This window comes from Triplophysa rosa, linkage group LG17 (genome assembly GCF_024868665.1).
Source record: "Triplophysa rosa linkage group LG17, Trosa_1v2, whole genome shotgun sequence".
Classification (NCBI taxonomy): domain Eukaryota; kingdom Metazoa; phylum Chordata; class Actinopteri; order Cypriniformes; family Nemacheilidae; genus Triplophysa; species Triplophysa rosa.
Genome location: NC_079906.1, coordinates 3,913,688 through 3,933,328, shown reverse-complemented (window position 1 = coordinate 3,933,328; position 19,641 = coordinate 3,913,688). Strand labels below are relative to the sequence as shown.

The 19,641-nt window shown below is 37.9% G+C and overlaps 1 protein-coding gene across 2 annotated transcripts in view; it reads right to left on the bottom strand.

Annotated features, from left to right (window-relative positions):
* Positions 1 to 6,229: 6,229 nt before the first annotated feature.
* Positions 6,230 to 19,641, bottom strand: part of LOC130567914 (phosphatidylethanolamine-binding protein 4) — a 112,295-nt gene continuing 98,883 nt past the window's right edge. The window contains exons 7-8 of one of the 2 annotated variants that reach the window (XR_008964661.1): positions 7,634 to 8,635; positions 6,230 to 6,307 (exon numbers count right to left, since the gene is read on the bottom strand). Coding sequence is in view for 1 of the 2 variants with exons in the window: in XM_057356426.1 (XP_057212409.1) it covers positions 8,544 to 8,635 (92 nt within the window). In the remaining variant the exon portion in view is untranslated. Of the gene's footprint in view, positions 6,308 to 7,032; positions 8,636 to 19,641 lie in introns of those variants that run through there. The other variant, XM_057356426.1, reaches the window with a different exon arrangement.

Below are 19,641 nucleotides of genomic sequence, written 5' to 3'. Positions count from 1 at the left end.
TGACGTAGATGACCAAATATGGACACACAAAGCTAGACGGCCGCACGACGTCACATGGAAGCTCCTCATAGTGGAACATTAGAGTCGGTGGCAGGAAGGTAAGTGTTAGGACCGGAGCGAAGAAGGGCTAATAAACTTTCACGGGTATCTTCTTCGTTTGTGTGTAGTGGACCGGACAAGCAGTGAAAGCTTTTTAAAGGTGTAGCTTATTGAGAGCACCTCAGTTTGTGTTTGTGCATGCCTTTGTAAACATTTCATATTATTTTATCCACTTTAAATGACTTTGTTCAGAATATAAACTTAAAGCTTAAAGGTTTAAATTAAGGTGAGCATGCACGATAAATGTGGACTGTTCATCGCATCCTTATTAAAAATGGGTTACGATGCACTTAAGATGCAAGGTTCGTCTGATCTGGTCTTTTTCATTGCTAGATGACATTGCTAAAACATTTTATTGCTAGATGCAACTGGTTGTCATTTTACTCGCATTCGTGCGTCTTTGTGTAAAAATTCGTTCAGTAAAATTAATAAAATGACATAGCCTACCAAAAGTAGAGCCATGACACACCACACTGCCTAAAGACAAGGAATTGAGGGTCAATTCATTTAATTCACACGACTGCACAATAGGTTCTCAAAGACTCATATTTAAAGTTACTTTTTATAGGGTTATCTGGCAATTTTTTTAATCGATATTATTATAAATGTGTTGATGTCAGGCTGCAGTTGAAGGTCACACTGTATTACTTGCGCTTTTTGTTGGCAAGCAAACTAAACGCAAAATGTATTTCCAAATTAAAACTAATTTGCAAACACAGTCAATAGTTTTTAAACTACTACCTTGTTTAAGCAACTGACTATAGTAGATTATCAAGGCTAGAAGAAGCAACACTGCCTGGGTTATACAAAGGCTGTCATTGCCAGAGAGTTAATCGCGTGTAAATACTGCAGGCGCGCGGCAGATCTAGAGGCTTGGTTTTGGCCTCGAGCGCCAAGTTCGCCAACGAGTGGAAACTCCAAATTAGGTCTTGATCCGGCCACGCCCCTCGCTGTCTGTATTTGGTTAGAGAGTTTCCGGTTGACAGATCTGCAAAGTGGAAAAGCGATCGGAACCCGCAGCCATTAAAGGAACCGCAAGGGCAAAACGTCATGGGTCCCGTTCACCAATTTAGAAACCAGGGAGAAAATATCTTATCTGCAACTTTTAGAAATAATACAAACTGTCCCTTGTTGCAAAATGTTTAGGCAGATCAACAGAAGAGGGGAAGCCCAGATCTTTCAAGTCAGTGGTTTATACAAGTACACAAAAATAAACGACCTCTTAAACAGGACAATGTTTATAGTGGCTATACACTGAACATTTTAAGTATACCATATGCAGTGTGTAAAATTTAAAGGTACATTATATGCGTCTCAATTTTGCTTAATATTTTTTTGTTTGCTTCATTTTTAAATAGTCAATCATCATGGAGATGTTGCCACAGTTCTTTTGGATTAAGATCTTTTTTTTGTTTCTTTTTTCTCAGTCTGTTCATGTAATCTCAGACTGACTGGATGGTGAAATCAGATCTCTGTGTGGGCCATACTGTCTGTTATAGGAGTTCTCGTTCAGACAAAAAAACTCACATAATTATTAAAGCAGAGAATGTTCAGAAATCAATATATTCTGCTTACACACATTAAACACAAAACAAATTTTAAAAATCATATTTGTATTTGTAAAGCATCTAATGTGCTCACTTGTTCCATTTAAATTACAGAGGGTAGTAAATGTATCATATCTATTAAAAATATCCTTAGGAAATAAGAGTTATAATAATTATAGTGGTTGTAGTATATTGTAATATAAGATTATATATAGAACAATGTGTAATAAGATGACATACTTGTCTGTATGTAATCCAATTAGGTGCCAGGGTGGCCCATGAGATTTCCCACGTGTCCAACTAAAATCCCTCACTTCTCATTCAGGCCAATCAGAGAGCACAGCGCCCCTATTACCCACCAAGAGTGGAATCCAGGCTGCCATACATGCACTGAAATGCTCAAAGGATACTGATGCAATAGGAGAGAGAGAGAGAAAGAGAGAGAGTGACAACGTAACAATTTGTATCCAAATCCATGTGGACATACGCTGGCCTCATGCCTGATAAATGTACCAAAAATAAAATAATCACTTCAACCCCCCCATCCTAAACGTATGTTGCTGTCACTGAACACATGCCACAGGCATTTTTGCATTTATTTAACCAACAAGTCTTAAGGTAACCACAGGTGTATTTTGTAACTAAATAATGGACATTTAACGCGATAGTTCCCCCAAACAATGAAAATTGTAATCAGTATTCACTCACCCTCGTCTCATTCCAAACCTGTATTACTTTCTTTCTTCTGCTGAACCCCAAAAAAGATATTAGAGATATTTGGAAGAACGTTAGTAATCAAACAACATTGCCCCCATTGACTTCCATTGTATGCACATTTCTCGAAATATCTGTTGTGTTTCACGGAAGAAACAGTCATATAAAGGTTTTCAGCGACATGAGGGTGAATAAATGATAACAACATTTTTATTATTGGGCAAACTTTTCCTTTAACAACCTGAAAATTTCCAAATATGTTTGACCTTAAAGGGATAGTTCACCCAAAAATGAAAGTTCTGTCATCATTTTCTGTGAAAAAATTATTTTGGTCTATATAGCTCATTTTGCCCTTCGTGACAACTGTGAGCCATTTAAATTATATTAAGCCTTGAAATTCTGCATAATTAAGGGCGTGGCCACTTGAGTGACAAGCGGTTTCACCAACCAGGCACAGATGATCACAGCATAAATAAATCTTGTTACAGATTTATTGCAAGGTATTTTCAGCATTTAATCCATATATCCTTTGTTTATACCTCCTCGTCTTAGCGGCTATTGTGGCCCATGGTTGCTTAGCGACGACAGCCAGGAGAGCACAAACTCCTAGGCGAAAAGGAGAAAGAAGTGCTGCTCGCGTTTTCCGCGTGGTTTTAGACCCTGTCCACACAAACAGGGGTATTTTCAAAACCACAGTTTTTTTTTAGAAAAAACTGCGGTTTGGCCGTTCGTCCACACGCAAACGCAGTACTCGTTTTCATTTTTGAAATTGTTCAATTCAATGAAGATTTTTTTTTTTAAACGAGGAAGGAAAAACTCTGTAGTGTAATGTGGACTAGGACTTAGACGCGAAATGTGAATCGCCCCTTATCCGGGAGTGACGCGCTGCCAAGATGGCGACGACTGGCTCCGCTCACTTTAGGCTTCAAAATTGCTCTTCACAAACCTACGGGTGACATCACGGACACTACGTCCATGTTTTACAGTCTATGTTTAAACCCCAAATCATGTTATTTTGTTATGCAATGCAAAATCAATAGTTTATTTCTAGCTGTGGCCTGTAAGTGTTTAAATACGTTTTGTGGCCAGTTTATATTCATACTGTATATATCCTTTTAAAGACCATCTATCCAATGAACAACACCCTCAATTAATTTCAATGCATCCCCAGTAATTCCCAAATAAACGGCAATGCTGCCAAAGCAACAACACTCTCTTCTGAACTCTGGAATGATCCACCTCGGCAATTGATTCATAAACACTGTAGTAGTATTAGCTGACAGATATGGCCTAATGAAGTAAAAATGGAGTGTGTGGGAGGGGGGTCTGAATCATGCTGTGTGTTCTGGGGGCCACAATAAATAAACACGCACACAGACACATATTGACACACACTCGAGGGGGAGTCCAAAGGCTAATCTTGACTCAATGGGCAAGATGTAACGTGTGTGTGTAGGTGAGCTGCTAAGCTGATGATATGAATCTGTCATTTGGGGATTCTAAGGGGACTCCCCCTCCTACTTTATACCCTAGACATGGGCTTAAATATGATTTGTCGATCCAATCAGGATCGCAATGTCTCATTCTTCATTAAAGCAAAAACGTTAGAAATAAATAAATGAATGAACTTCTTGCTATGCTGTAGCTGATACTGTTTATGTGGTGTCGCAAGTTATTTCAACAATGAGAGGCCTGTCAATGAGGAAACACATACAGACTTCATTATCATGTTGGCAGCAAGTGCTAAAAAAGAGAATGGAGACTTAGTGATTTGAATATTACTTTTTATAGAGCAAAATAGAGGAAGTAAACACTGTTTCCACCACCTGAACCCATGACGTGTACTAGCAGTTGTACACTGGTGGTGGTGTGAATGTTTAGACATTTACCCATTCAGAATACAATGCCGAAAAACGATGTGTTTTTTAAACAACCATTCGAACAACTGAATATTTGTTGACAATTGACACATGAGACTACTACCCCAAAGACCCAGTCCAAGCTTTTTAACTAGAAAAAAACTAGAAAGTCTAGTCAGAATCGATAAGTGCTCCGACATATGGCACTGTTGCACTCCGGGCGACCCTATAGCTCGAGTCCCGGCTCATGGTCCTTTCCCTATCCCACCCCCTCTCACCTACTTTCCTTCCTGGCCCCTCACTATTACTGTACAAATAAAGGCAAAAACGCCAAAAAGAAAGCAAAACAAACAAAAAAATCAATAAAGAAAACAAAATATTGTCCAGTGTTTTTATTTTTGCTGCTATCGCACAATTGAATAGCATAAATAATCAATCAATAATGTCAATAAGCAACGTTTATGCTTCATTGTTATGAAATGAGTACATAGATCTTCTACGCCTACTTCACAGTGCATAACAGATAGACTCTGTAAACAATATTGTAAATAAAAATTTAGAACCAAGATTTAGCAAACTCTAAAGGCGACCTTAGTAATTGACGTGAATGTCAAAGCGATCATTTAACTGTCCAATTTTATTAAAAGTATAGCCATAAGAGACTTGAAATCCTTTAGCTAAAAATATTTTACCCTGGTCCTCCTATAATTCCAAATGTTGAAAGATCCTCCTTAAATCGTGCATCGATTTGCTGACCATAAACAACAAATATATTCTGCATTTCTAAATGCTGTTTAAAGTCTCTTTGACTATTACAACCTCATGTAGCCGTTTTGGGGAATATGATTCCATTGGTGCCCACATTTATCTCCTCAATGCCTGATCCAAATTGTTCTTGAGGGATGCAACATGGACAAGGGAATTCCTTTTGAATGGACAAACCACTGGCACTTTCCTAGGGGAAGCCTTTTCATAGAGTCGGGTTGGAAAAACAACCCAACACCTGTTGAGCTACGCTTGTTTTTATTTCCGCGACTGTCATGACTGGGGGCACTGTACGACGATTGATGGCAAGGAGCTTGTCTATGGAACTGTTGCCGGCTGAAAGGACTCCCCTTTGTGTATTTTGCATGTAGGGATTCCAGGGAAGCGTACGCTTATACCAGATTACAATCTAGCTAATTTCAATACGCAGCGGAAAAATACAAAGCTGCAATGGGTGTATAATCAAATTAGTTGTGTTTCTTTCCAGGCTGGACGTTGGGCATTTCCAGTAGCTGTTCCTCGTTGCAGAACCATGAAGACGGCTCACTCCTCTGGGCTGATGGGAAGATTACTTATATATGTGATGTAACAATTATTTGCTAATCAGCAGATGACACATTATGCACTATACAATGCTCACACCGGACATGATGGAAACAAAAGTGTGTGTTTTTTAAATGACATAAATTATTTGTCATATAGGCCTATCACATACACCATTATACAGACATATACAACAATATAGGAACATGTAAGCGCCAAATTGATAAGACGGTACACAATAAAAAAAAGAATACTCAAACCTACAATAAAAAAGACGCACGAGAGAATATGTTTTATTCTGCATTCACACATTTGATATTTTTGTACAGTTCATACTGGATTATTGCACAATTTAAAAAGACACCAAAATCTGTTATTAATCAGTGTTCAAAACTGTCTCTATACATTACCCCAATTCACAACAATAAGATAATCATTTGTCATTTAAGCAGTTAGGTCGGATATCGCAAGAATTTTTTCAACACACGTAAAGAGAAGTTTGTTAAGTAAGCTGCCAGAGGTGGCGATAGAGAGGCAAAAGTTACAAATTGCAAATTTAAGTTTTTTATGTTAATTTATCTATCTTTGACCATCAATAACTGTTGATCTTTACAATTGTTTACTAACCAAAACATTTTTTTGCTGGAGTAAAATGTTTGACCTTTGATCGCTGATGGGTCAGTTTGTGATTCTGGACTGATTCTGTTCAAAGACGTCTTCAAAAGCTCGAGAAGCCTCGGTTTTTCTGTGCCGTGATGTTGTGTGTGAGACCACCAAAGTCTGAGAAAATAAACAAATGTGCAAACAGGACAAACTGATCAATGCCTCGCCCGAGTTCACGCAGGGGACACGACGGTACTCACCGAAGACTGGCTTAACCAGCAAAGACCAATACGAACTCTATTTCATCACACTACATTGCGTGTGTGTGTGGCACTTGTGGTACATGAGATAAATGATCTGCTTATATGAATACTAGAGTGTGCCAGATATGGGAGTACGTGTCAGATGAGACACTATTGCTTGGTCAATTAAACCACTAACTTACATTGATCAAATCCCCATCAAAGTACCTTCTTCAAAGCCTCGCTTTTTTCAGACATCTGGTGTATTGATATCAAATTGTCCTCTGAGACAAAAAACGCTCAACACAAGTCAATAGTTTTTTTATTTCATTATTTTTCAGAGAGGAGTTTTGTGACCCATCCAGTTTACACAATTGGATGCTGGAATGCATTGTGATAACATTTCAGCTATACAAGTTGCATATAACATATAGGTAAATATATATATATTTTATTTATATATATATATATATATATATACAGTATATATATGCGTGCGTGCGTGTGTGTGTGTTCAAATGTGTCCTATGGTGTGACGGCAAAAATGTTATGTAATGTTATAAAATATTGTAATATACACACTATATATAAATGCATTAAGTAACATGATCTATCAATGAGCATTGTAACTACATTTGAATAGGGATGCACCGATACCATTTTTAAAGGCCGAGTACGAGTATCGATATTTTTTTTCTGGTACTCTTCGATACTGATGCCTGTACCTTTTCAAAACCCAGTGAGACTAATAAAAATATAATAGCTTCATAGTTACAAACAACTCCACCTTTTTTTATTTGATTTGATTTATTTGACAATAAAAATGAAAACAAGTACAATCAAGCCCAAAAGACCAATTCATACACATTTAGAAAAACTGTCGAGGATAGAATACACAAAAAAGCCAAAGGTTTATTACCTTAAACACATTATGAAAAAAGAAATAATTTTATTATGTTCTTTTCACAAACTTTCAAATCAAATTTCACAACAGATTTCTGTCAGTTGTCACACGAGGCATCGGTCTTTAGTATCGGTGCATTTTTACGAGTACATGAGCTTAGTATCGGGCCCGATACCGATACTGGTATTTGTGCATCCCTACTTTTTAATATTTATTGAAACTACATCATCTTCTGTCCTTGATTTTAATTCTAAAATTATAAAGCCTGCTCAGAAATAGCCCTCTATGTAAATCGTCAACCCAATATAAACATAACTTTTACTCAGGCAAGACCAAACCTGCTTGATTGAAACTCACCGGGAGGTTAATTTACAAAGAAAATGTTCATGCAAGCCACGAGAGAACACATGCATGTAACCGCAAACGAAAAAAAAGAGGCCGTCTTGAACCCATGCCCCTCCTGTCTGGTCTGAAGTAACACGCGGGTATTTTGGTCGTAGTTCCACTGCGGCTTCCGGGTGAATTGCGGCCTCAACCACCCCCCAACCCCTTTACTTCCTCTATTGGCACTGACGTACTTCCTGTCTGTAGTCTGACTCTTTCCACGCGCTCTCTCTGATGTGTGACAACACAGAAGCCACCTTCTTGGTGCTTTTTCGGTCTATGCATATTTCTATTTGTTCATCTCTTCACATGCGACCCGGGATTAAATCATTGTGCGCAGCTAAAAGCCTTCAGTGCATCTGACTTCAGGGCAGAACAGAGAACACATGGAGCATTACTGTCTGGTAGTCCAGGCCTGCTCTTACTGCCAAAAAACCAGGAATGCAACATTACAGCGGTTTGTAAGTGAGAGGTGGATTATGTAAGAAAGGCAAAAGTCCGTTCTAGGAAAAACAGGCAGGCTATGGTAGAATATGCGATGACCAGCCACAGTGGTGTGTGTACACGTGGTTTGACTACTTTGTCTTAAGGTACCTTGTTTTGAGAAAAGATGGCATTGCATGTGTTCTTTAAGGATAATGTCCCACGACAAATGAAAAAAAAACCTGTTCAAAGTTTGATATGTGGCATGGTTTATTTAAGATCAAAAAAGTGAGATTTATTGCATCGAAACACAACCCACAGGCAGTTCAGAAATAAAGAGGAAAAACCACATGACTTCATTACTAGTTTCATTTTCTCATAAATGCAGTGAATTAAGTACTACATCAAAGCCATAAAGGCCAGAGGTGAAGGTTTGGTGAAGGCAGTTTGGAGGTATCCTCTAGTCCTTGTGGTTTTGGGTGAGGAACTGGAGGGAAGCCACTGGGCCAGTCAGACCAAACCTCTGAACAAATGCCTGTGGATCCCAGTTCCCTAAAAAAGTTCCAATGTCGATGAGACACACGTCTGAAAATATTTCAGCACTTTCATGTAATGTAACGCCACTGCTTTGACCTTGCTGGCAGCATGAAATCAAAATGTGAAAATTGACTAAACTCATGTCCTTTAGCTTTAAGATCATCTGGAAGGTTGTGTATTCCCTTGCAAAAACGTTGACACTTGAACTAAATTAATTTTATAATTATAGTTTTTGAGAAAGCGTACTCTATACACTTTATGCATTCTATACATTTATTAATTTCCCTCTTTTTTTGTGATTTCTTTTTTCATCGGAAGCAGCAATGAAACGATGTAAAAAATGCTATTTAAAGGGATAGTTCACCCAAAAATGAAAATTCTCTCATCATTTACATTCCTCAGGTTGTTTCAAACCTGTATAAATGTCTTTGTTCAGCAAAACACAAAGGAAGATATTTGGAAAAATGTAATTTACCAAACAGAGCTCATCCCCCCATTGATAGTATTATTGTCCCTACTATGGCAGTATATGGGGATGAGCTCTGTTTGAGATGAGATGCTTATAGATATAATATTACTGTAACTCTTATTTTACAGTATGTTACATACTATAGTAATAACAGTAAATTATGCATAATTACAAGCAACCAAGTACATATTTCTTTTGAATATTTCTTTAAACACGTTGAAATATTTTCTAAATAATAGCGTATTGTTACCATTGTTTTAAGAGATAAAGAGTTATGTCTCAATGATTTGTAGTTTTCTCGACTACATCCGTGATTGAGCTGTACTGGGTAAATATTTCAATGTACTTGTTACAAATGTTAAACGAGTGTCTTTAATAGAGTAGCTGTTAATGCCGCACGTGTCTCAGGGCCTCTGTGAGCTGTGAATCACTTCAAGCGTCTCATCTCTAAATAAAACACACAGCCTGTCACAAAGCTGGAGGTGGCAACATGAGAGAGAGCGTTTTGGCAGGACAACCAGATAAATACCAGACGTAACTCCGGCTGCTATGACAATATCACTTCTCCAATTCCGGCAATAAATGAATTCCTCAAAGCAAAATGTGAAATCACATTTGGAATAAGGAGCCAACATACTGTGTCCAAAACTGAAAATATAAAGTTCTACGTTTTTTAGATCTTTAATTGTACTCTTTGTATATTTGAAGAAGGGAAACGGTGATATCAGTGTATAAAAGGTCTGTGTGTATACACTCAATGTTGTGAACATGAGATAAATACCAAATAATGCATTTCACACTTCCTGATGCCTTGTATACACTTCAGGAAAATTAAAACAAGGAGCTACATAATGTAGCTACATCATAAAATCGTGGCTCATTTTCAAACACGAGGGCAAAATAATATATTCAACTCTCAACTCAACTCAACTTTATTTATATAGCGCTTTTACAATTTTCATTGTTACAAAGCAGCTGTACATGAGACATATTGACTATAAGCAAAATAATTAAAGTTGTACCTGCAGAAACAAGAAAAGGTTGAAAACACAGAAGACAGACATACCCACATACAAAACACTCCACACACACAATATGCACACGTACTAACACACATAGACATAGACACACACACGGATGCGCACGCACACACACACAACACACAAACACGTACGTACACAGACAAGTACGCACACAACACACACAAACCACACCACACGCACACACAACGCGCACACACACACACACACCACACACACACACACACACAACACACACAACACACACACACACACACACACGCACACACACCAACACAACACACACACGCTCAGTGAGAGCACACATTTAGGATAAAGGAGAGAGAAGCACAGGTCAAATATAACAGACTATAAATTCCTATATGCAATATTAATTAAGTAAAACTTTAAAATTCTAAAGCAGCCCCCCCGGTCAGGCAGATAGTGCAAAAACAGTATGCAAACGGTGGCAAATTCACTCAAAAATAAAATTTATACTCACCCACTAGGGATGTAACAATCAAAATCTCACTGTATGATAATACCTCGGTATAACATCCACTGTACGGTATTTATTGCAATGTTTAAAATGACAACTGATGACTTGTGAGCATCCTCTTTTCTTTATCCTCTAATCATGACTGTTGCTTAGAGGTATGAGTTATAGTATGAGATGGGTCAAATGACCTAAAATCCTTTTACAAAATAAAATAATTGTACCAGATGGACCTTGACAAAGGTAACATCTATTATTTTTTTCGAACATTCTCTATGTTAGGCCCGGAAGACCTATCGTTTCATACAGTCATGTGACCCCGGTAATATTGAGACAAGATCATATTGTTACATCCCTATCACCGCCATGTCATTTGAAACCTGTATGACTTTCTTTCTTTTGTAGAATACAAAACAAAATATTTTGAAGAATATCAGTAACTGAACAATGGCGGTACCCATTGACTTTTATTGTAGAGACACAAAACCAATGCAAGTGAATGGGTACCGCCATTGTTCGGTTACCAACATTCCTCAAAATATCTTCTTTTGTATTCTGCAGAAGAAAGAAAGTCATACAGGTTTGAAACGACAAGGGAGGGCGAGTAAATGATGACAGAATTTTCATTTTTGAGTGAATTATTCCTTCTTGAAAAGCACCACAAGCATATCACAGAACAAAAGCAAAGCGGCAACAATATACAGTTTACAAAGCAGCGGTTTACAAATAGAATTTTCTTCCACTAGCTGCGTGCACAGACAAACAAGCGGCCGAGACGTGATGAAAAAGGGAAACCCCGTCCATGCACACACAGCAGCGCGCACCACATCCTGGAAAGATCAAATGTGAGTACACTTGTTTGTATGTTCGAATGCAAGTGGGTGTGAGAGTATGCAAGTGTGATCTTATAGGAAAATGTCATAGCCTTTTTCCCCAATGTTTGTGGCTAACTTTTCAGCTCACCGCATACTATCTATGAACACCCGTAACCAAAAAATAGGCTACAGAAAGCAAAAGTTCAGAATCCGACGTTATATGAGTGTATGAGAAAATCTGGTGCATGCGACTGATTATGTGTTGTGTGGATGTGTGTGTGAAGATGGAGTAAAGTGACCTGGCATTATGAGGTCATGTGACCTCTAGGCCTCTGAACCTGAGAACATGAGGAGATAATGTTCCGCCTCTGCAGATCATGATCCCTGTTTGACCCCACTACAGCCAAGGGCATCACACACACGTACACCTGTACCTCACCTACCAGACACTCATCATTGCTAGAAACATGCATGCACTCTGTCTTACAGTAAACTTTATGATGAGGCTAAAATGTATGTGAAGTGTCGTTTAAGTTTAGGTATAAATGGTTAACAATAAAAAATAATCTAATCTAATAGTAGTTTCATTTAATTCAATTTTATTTATATAACGCTTTTTACAATTTTCATTCATTTCATTTCAAAGCAGCTTTGCATACATTGTAATTGGAATAATAATTATAAGGTCATTAAAGGGGTCATATGACACGGCTAAAACGAATATTATCGTTTGTTTTAGATGTAATGCAATGTTTATACATGATTTAAGGTTGAAAAACGCTGTATTTACCGTGCATGTTTGTATCTCCTCTTTGCCCCGCCTCTCTGAAACGCACAGATTTTTTACAAAGCTCACCGCTCTGAAAAGCGAGGTGTGCTATGATTGGCCAGTTAACCGGTGTGTAGTGATTGGTCGAATACTGCAAGCGTGTGATGGAAATGTAACGCCTCTTACCATATTTGGAACATCAGGTTCAAAAGCAATTGTTCTGACAGGTACGCCCACCTTACTTGCGTATACATTTGGGCGGTCTTAGTCAAATCATACCACCAACTGATGTAGATTTGTGGGGGTGTGGTTACACGAGGCGTTTCAGGCAGGTCTGGGTGAGCATTCGCTTTTAGATAGAATGCATCTTTTGTTCCGACACTTTCATTTTTGCAATTTTACGTGTCTAATACATTCATTGGCAACTTATAACACACCAAAGACAGAAAACACATACATCAAATAGAGATGCACCAATATATCGGCCAATAATCGGTATCGTCCATAGTTCAAAAACAGCCGATGATCAGGGCCGATATATCCTTCAATGAAACATTAGCAGTTTGGTGTTCAATATTAAAAGTCATTCTATAAATGAATAACATTCAGAAAGTTAAGAAATGGGAATATTTTATCTTCACAATTGGTATCAGCAGATATTATTTTGAATAATTGGCTATGAATATCGGTGGAGAGATTGAGTATAAGTGCATCTCTAAAAAATAAATAAAGATAGTTTAGTCAGAGCACAAACAGTGCACAGCAAAGTTGAATACTTTCAAAGTATAAATAACAGCCAGAGCGAAGGTTTCTCTAGCAAACCATTTGAATAATGACTAGATCTAGACCAGTGTTTCTCAAGTTTTGAACTCCTCTGAATCACAACGGATGAGTCACACCTAAATTATGCCTGAATTACGACAACATGACATCTGTGTAACACAGCGATGGGGCAACAGAAGTGTTTGGTTTCAATTGTTTATGTGCTGCTTTAAAAAAATCAAGACAGCATTCGATGTATACAGCTCAGCGTTTATTCAGGACTTGAAAAAGGTCATTGGGGAAACCCCGACGTAGGCCGCGGTTAACTAGGGAAATAGCCCATCGCTTTTACCTTCCGGCGTCTGCTTGTATTGCTAACGTGTTGTTGACAGCTCTCATCACTGGCCATCACAGCGATGTCATCATGGAGTCAGGGGGCGGAGTGTAGGCCAACACGCAGATTTACAACAGACCCTAAAAATAGTTTGACTCTGTGTGTTTGGGTTAATTTGGTCTCTTTCCATTCCTCAATCTGTCGACTCATGGAAAGCACAGATAGGAAGTGGAGAGTGATGTGACACTTTCTTCCTCTGTTCAGCTCCACCCTTCTTGTCTTTTTTGGTTTGTGCAATGCAGGAAATGAAGTCTGAAAGCTCAGTTAAGACGTTTTTGGTATTTAACCCCCAGAGAGCCAAGCACCGAAATGCACGATGTGTTTGTCCTACCCATATATGTCTTTTTAGGAAGCCACTGTTCATAAAAACATCATATTTGATACACTTTAAGGTGTATATTTGGAAATGATTTCAAAATTATCTTTTAGAGCCTCCACTGCATGCTAAAGAGAAACTGTATTTTTTAACCCTTCCTTAATAAAAATTGTATTAAAAGAAATAGTTGAATTTAAATGTATGTCTTTAGTATTTCTGCAGGGTAAACTGGTTAATGCTGGTTTATCTGGTGTGGCATAACCCTCTATGAATCCTGTAATACTGACGCTCTTGCAGGAGGTGTCTGCATGTGTGCGTTTGTGAGAAAATATTCCGGAGTTCCTGCTAATGTATACAGAGCTAATGCTAATGTATAAAGAGATTTGTCAAAAATGAATAACCACATCGGTCCACTTCAGCACTGTCTGCACCCAGCTTCTGTTCTCTCTCATTTTCAGAGCTATGTTTATATTAAACGTAGAACCTTTAAGAACAAAAAAGAATACGACGGATGACATGTCATATACATTGTAACACAAAAAATGTAAGATCTTGGGATTTTCCCCAGCTTTAAAACAAATTATTTGTTTGTGGTTATAATTACTGGTTTGTGGATGGGATTATTATTTTAGGAGAATAAAACAACAGTAAAACAAAGACAAACCTAATGATATACATGTAAGAGTTAGCCCCGTGCATTAAAGGATTGGAGGCCAAGAACCACCCGACATGAAGCAGTGTTTCATGTTGATTTTCTTTAATGCACGGCTAACTATGGATTATCCCGCTTATACCATGGTCATTTGCCAAATTGAAGCTGTCATTGATGTTTACAGTGTCATTTTTACCAGACAGGTGAAAATTCATCAGTTAATTTCAAATGTAGATCAAATTGACTGAAATACCTGTGCATTAGACGGTTTTAATGCACACCCTCCAGCCAATCAGAATCGAGTATTCAAACAGACTATGTTTTATATATATATATATATGAGCAAGTTTTTTTGTGCACTTGTCCATTCGCAATTGCCTACCGGTGGGGAAGGGCCCAAAGGTGCACGGGCCCTTAGAATCGTCCTCACCTGCCCCTTATGGCACCCCTGTCTGACATATATACTGTATATAATTTTTATAAAAATGCAAAACAACGGTGGGGGGGTGGTCAAGTAATGGACTTTGTGGATAACCGACCACCATGTAACAACGCTAACACCAACTACCTTCCCATCCCCAATTCCCAGGGAATCAAACTAATGACCCTCTAATTTTTGTCGACTTAACCCTTTCAAGACACTTCACAAAGAATTCAGCAATGATTACACATCAACAAGAATATAATGAAATATTTGTAATTTATTGAATTTACAAACAACTGAAAAAATAACTAGTACTTTTAATTGGTCATCAATGGAATTGTCACGGATGAGGTGCAGAAAACCCAAGCGCAGGCAGACGTGAAGGGGTTAACAGAAAACGTTTAATTAATACAAAACCACAAAACAAAAAACCCACGGTGGGGGAAAAACTAAACTAAGAACATATATATATATATATATAACAGAAAACAAGACTTCCCACGAGGGGGCAAAATGAACACGGTCAAAATTACAAGAATAAAATAAACAATACCAAACTAGACGGGGAACAGGATCTGGAACAAACAAGGCACACAAGGACCGAAGTACACGTACTACAAACATAGCACAAACTAAGAACAATCCACGAGCACAGGACAAAGAAACAAGAGGGAATATATAGGCAAGACAAACGAGGGATAACGACAAGGGGCAGGTGTGGTTAATCAAACACTCAGGGAAGGATAACAAGGAAACGAGAGGAGCGGGGCCAATGAGACACTGGAGAGAAACGCATACCATTGCCAAAAGGACAATAATATGTTTCTCTCCACACATAACCAAAGGCTTTGCCATGGCTCTGCTACAGGACCAAGAAAAACATGACTAAGGGAGCAGAGCCATGACAGGAATAAACTGCTTTGGTGTAGTTGAGACTGGTGTCGCTACATTATCTCCCAGCAGGGGCTAACAAGTCAAACCTTGACCCCTTTTGCTCAAACAGCAGGGTTTCCCATTTATTGCTTTACCTCTTACTAAATGAACGACAATCATCAGGAAATGCAACCACGAGAACATAAGCACAGGTCCAATTGCAGATGCTGGCAGACTTTAAAGCTGAATCGCACAGTAGTCAAGGAGTTTTGATAAATGACTGAATCAGTTAGTGGGAGGAGGAATCAGACTGGTCCATTACTACACTGCAGTGTAGCTAATAGCTTCAATTACAGCCCAGTAACCAGTGCTGAGCTCACAGATTTCTGTGGGAGTCGAATATGGCGAGCATGGCAGTGGATGCACCATTATCAACGAATATCCGTGAACGGGTAGGTGTCATCGGGCTTGAATGGACAGAGTCTTAAGGAAAATGGTTAATTCATCAGACAAGAGCTTGCTGGATTAATTACTAACCTAATGCAAGGTATGTAACATGACCCTCAAGGGGTAGAAATGACCCTTGGTTAAACATGAAACAAGAATTATAGGGACAATTCAACCCAAAAAAATTAAAATATGCTTTTTTATAATTTCTTTACCCTCATGTATATGACTTTTTCTTCTGTGGAACACAAACGAAGATATTTTGAGAAATGTCTCAGTGGTTTTGTGTCCATACAATGAAGTCAGAAGAACCGATGTTGTCTGGTTCTCAATATTCTTCAAAATATCTTCTTTAGTGTTCTGCAGGTTTGAAATGACACGAAGATGAGTAAATGTCCATTTTTGGGTGAACTCTTAAAGATACAAAATGACCATGGAACATAATTCAGAGTGAAACACTGTTAAAACTTCCCTGAATTATTTTTTTAACAAAAATATATATTTGAGGGTTTAAAAGAATGGTAGGCTAATAAAAATCCAATAATGGGTGAAATCTTATATTTCAACACTGGAGAAAAATACAATGAATTGCAACTATATTAGTGAAGGCCTGGGCCAAACCATTCTTGTCAATGTCATGTCATTTTCAGGGACATTCACAAGCACCTGTTGCCTAAGAGCAAATATGCCAATATGCAAGTTGCATACATGCAGTTTTTCACTGGACAAAAATTATTTCACAGTCAAACTGCAAGACTGAAGAAGTCCCCAAAATTGATATTTATTATCATAAACAGTGTTACGTTTGTTAGAATCAGTGCAATAATGTAACACATTACATTTAAAAGTATCACCCACACATTACTCACATTACCTGAAATGAACTTGACAGGGTTACAGTATAACACAGCCAACGATGAATGAATGAATGAATGGATGGATGGATGGATGGATGGATATTTCAAATGGATTTGACATTCAGCAGCTGTATTATCGGTCTGCCAGCACCGCTCGCAGTCAGTGTAAGCAGGCCGTGATCTATGAACTAACCGTGTTGGCCTTCTTCTGAAGCACAAATGTGCTGACTGTGAGATCTGCTGCACTGATTATAGGCTGACTTCATTCTTTTGAAGTATTTACACTTCAAAGACCAGCATTATTGAAGCACTTGACTTTCCCTCTGCTCTCTGTGTCTTAGCCTATGGCAGCGGTGAACAGACACTGTAGTTTATATACTGTATATAACCTCACCCCAAAGATACAGAGTTCACAGACAGTGTTTAAACTTACTCTTTAATGCATTAACCTGCATTATCCTATATATGTTGTGGATATTGCTATGGAGATAAAGGAAAGAAGTCTGGTCTGTTTTTTCTAAAGTCTGTCAGGCTGGTTCAGGCTAGATTCCCGGTCCTCTCCTACTCTTGATTTTGAATAGAGCTTCCTGTTTAACTAACAAAACTGGATATAAATTAAGCAAGTGTCGGATTTATTTTTGACAATTTATTTTTTAGACCGTTGTGTGTCGGTAAATAGGTTTAAACAAAGGCCGAACAATTGATTTGCCGGAAGTCCCCATGCATGTTACATTTTCTCTACAACTTTTTTAAACTTAAAAAAATAATAAGAACTAGTGCTTAATTGGTACATAGTTAATCTGTGATCCTTAAGGATCACGCACCACGGTTCCGTTCCACATGTGACGGTGACCCGCTGGTTAATGTGTCATGAATTGGTGAGGTGCAAAGATACAAGGACAGAGGACCCAGGTGCAGACAGCGGGTAAGGGGTTAACAAGACATTTAATAATAAAATAGACAAAACAAAAACCCACGAGGGGGTAAAAATACGGACTAACTACACTAAACTAGACTAGAGACAACATTTGACATTAACTACAAATAACAAGACTAGACTAGACTAGACTAACAGAGACAGGCACTCACCCACATGAAACGAATGACAATGAACCAGCATAGGACAGAAAACATAAGGGCATTATAAGGGATCAAAATCAAGAGGGGACAGGTGTGGGGCATGAAATCATAATGAGCACTAACAGGAAACACAAACAAGAGGGCAGGAACAATGACGAGACCGAAGAGTATGGAAGGCCATCAGTGCCAAAATGCCCCTCTCCACATGAAACAAGAGGTTCTGTCATGATTCTGCCACTAGATCAAGAAAAGCAAGACAAGATGGGGCAGAACCATGACATAATGGTCCATAATGAAACTATGAGCGAGCGATGCGTCTAAGCTTCATTGCTGTATTGTTTTGTTGCGCTGCTCGCTCATAACACAGTAACGTATTTGACAAGAAAGATCAGTGGCTGTAAATGTGTGTGTGCATACAAGAAGGTGAAGCTACTAAAACCGTACAGCACCTGTCAATCTGATCTTTAGAGATCCGTCCGCCATATACAGATATTTACTCGGACTGCACGTTTGTGCATACAGCCGCAGAAAAAAAACGTTCCAAATTATTATTTGAGCATTTCTAGATGTAATGTGGCCATTTCAGTCTAGTGTCTTTTGAATTCAACAAAATCAAACCTCAGGAATGACAAAGTCATCCAACAGCAATGTAAAAGACTGACAGCATGACAAGACACATCAAAACTGTGAAAAAAATCAACATAAAATTACAACATAAAATAATGCAAACAGAAACAATATTTTGATTTGAAATTTGGGAGAAATATGGTTTGTAGTTCACAGAATGAAACAAAAATGACAATTTTACATAAACACATACCCTAATAAACACAATACTATAAATATAGTAAATTCCGAAAAAAATAATATTTTAATAATCATTTTTCGTTATCCATATTGTCTATCTCTGAAATATTGCATGCATGATATAATGTAGCTTGGAGGGTAAATAATGTTTTAAAAACAAGGTTCTTCGTATCAGGACTTAATCTGCTGATATCTGCATTTTCACAACATCACATTCACTTCTCAAAACTGCCCATATTTAATGCAACTATGATGAGAATTAAACTTCTAAGTAGTTACGAATGCCAAGTTTCTGCAAGTATCTTTTAGAAACAACGATACAATCAGTTTCAAAGGAATTCTAATGAAATCCCCCTATACCCACATTCTCAGAAATGTAAATACTATTTCAAAGGAAAACGGTACCATCTTAATATTTAAAGCCTGAGAATTTTGAAAGTTGTTTTTGATTTAAAAAAAAAAACGGGTAAAAGAGAAATGAACAGGAAAGTTACAATGAGTGTAGCTACAGTATGTGGGTGCTCAGGATTTTTCGTCATTTGCTTAAAATCGTACATTACTAAAGATAAAGTGCTCCTTTAGACAGTATTAAACATTTTTTGATCTAAAACTGTGTGATTAAATGTCTGCAACTAGTTTCAAAACATTTTTCTCTACAAACTAAATTTGATAAAAAAAATGTTATTTTAAAATGGATGACTTTGAATGAATAAAAAAAGAGCAGCCAACAAAAATAGATTCTTCAATATTGTATAAAAAGCATCAGGGTGAAAGCCCAAGAAGCTGCTTGAAAAAATTACATAAAGCATAGTATATGTATAAAGCATTATAAAAGTAGTTT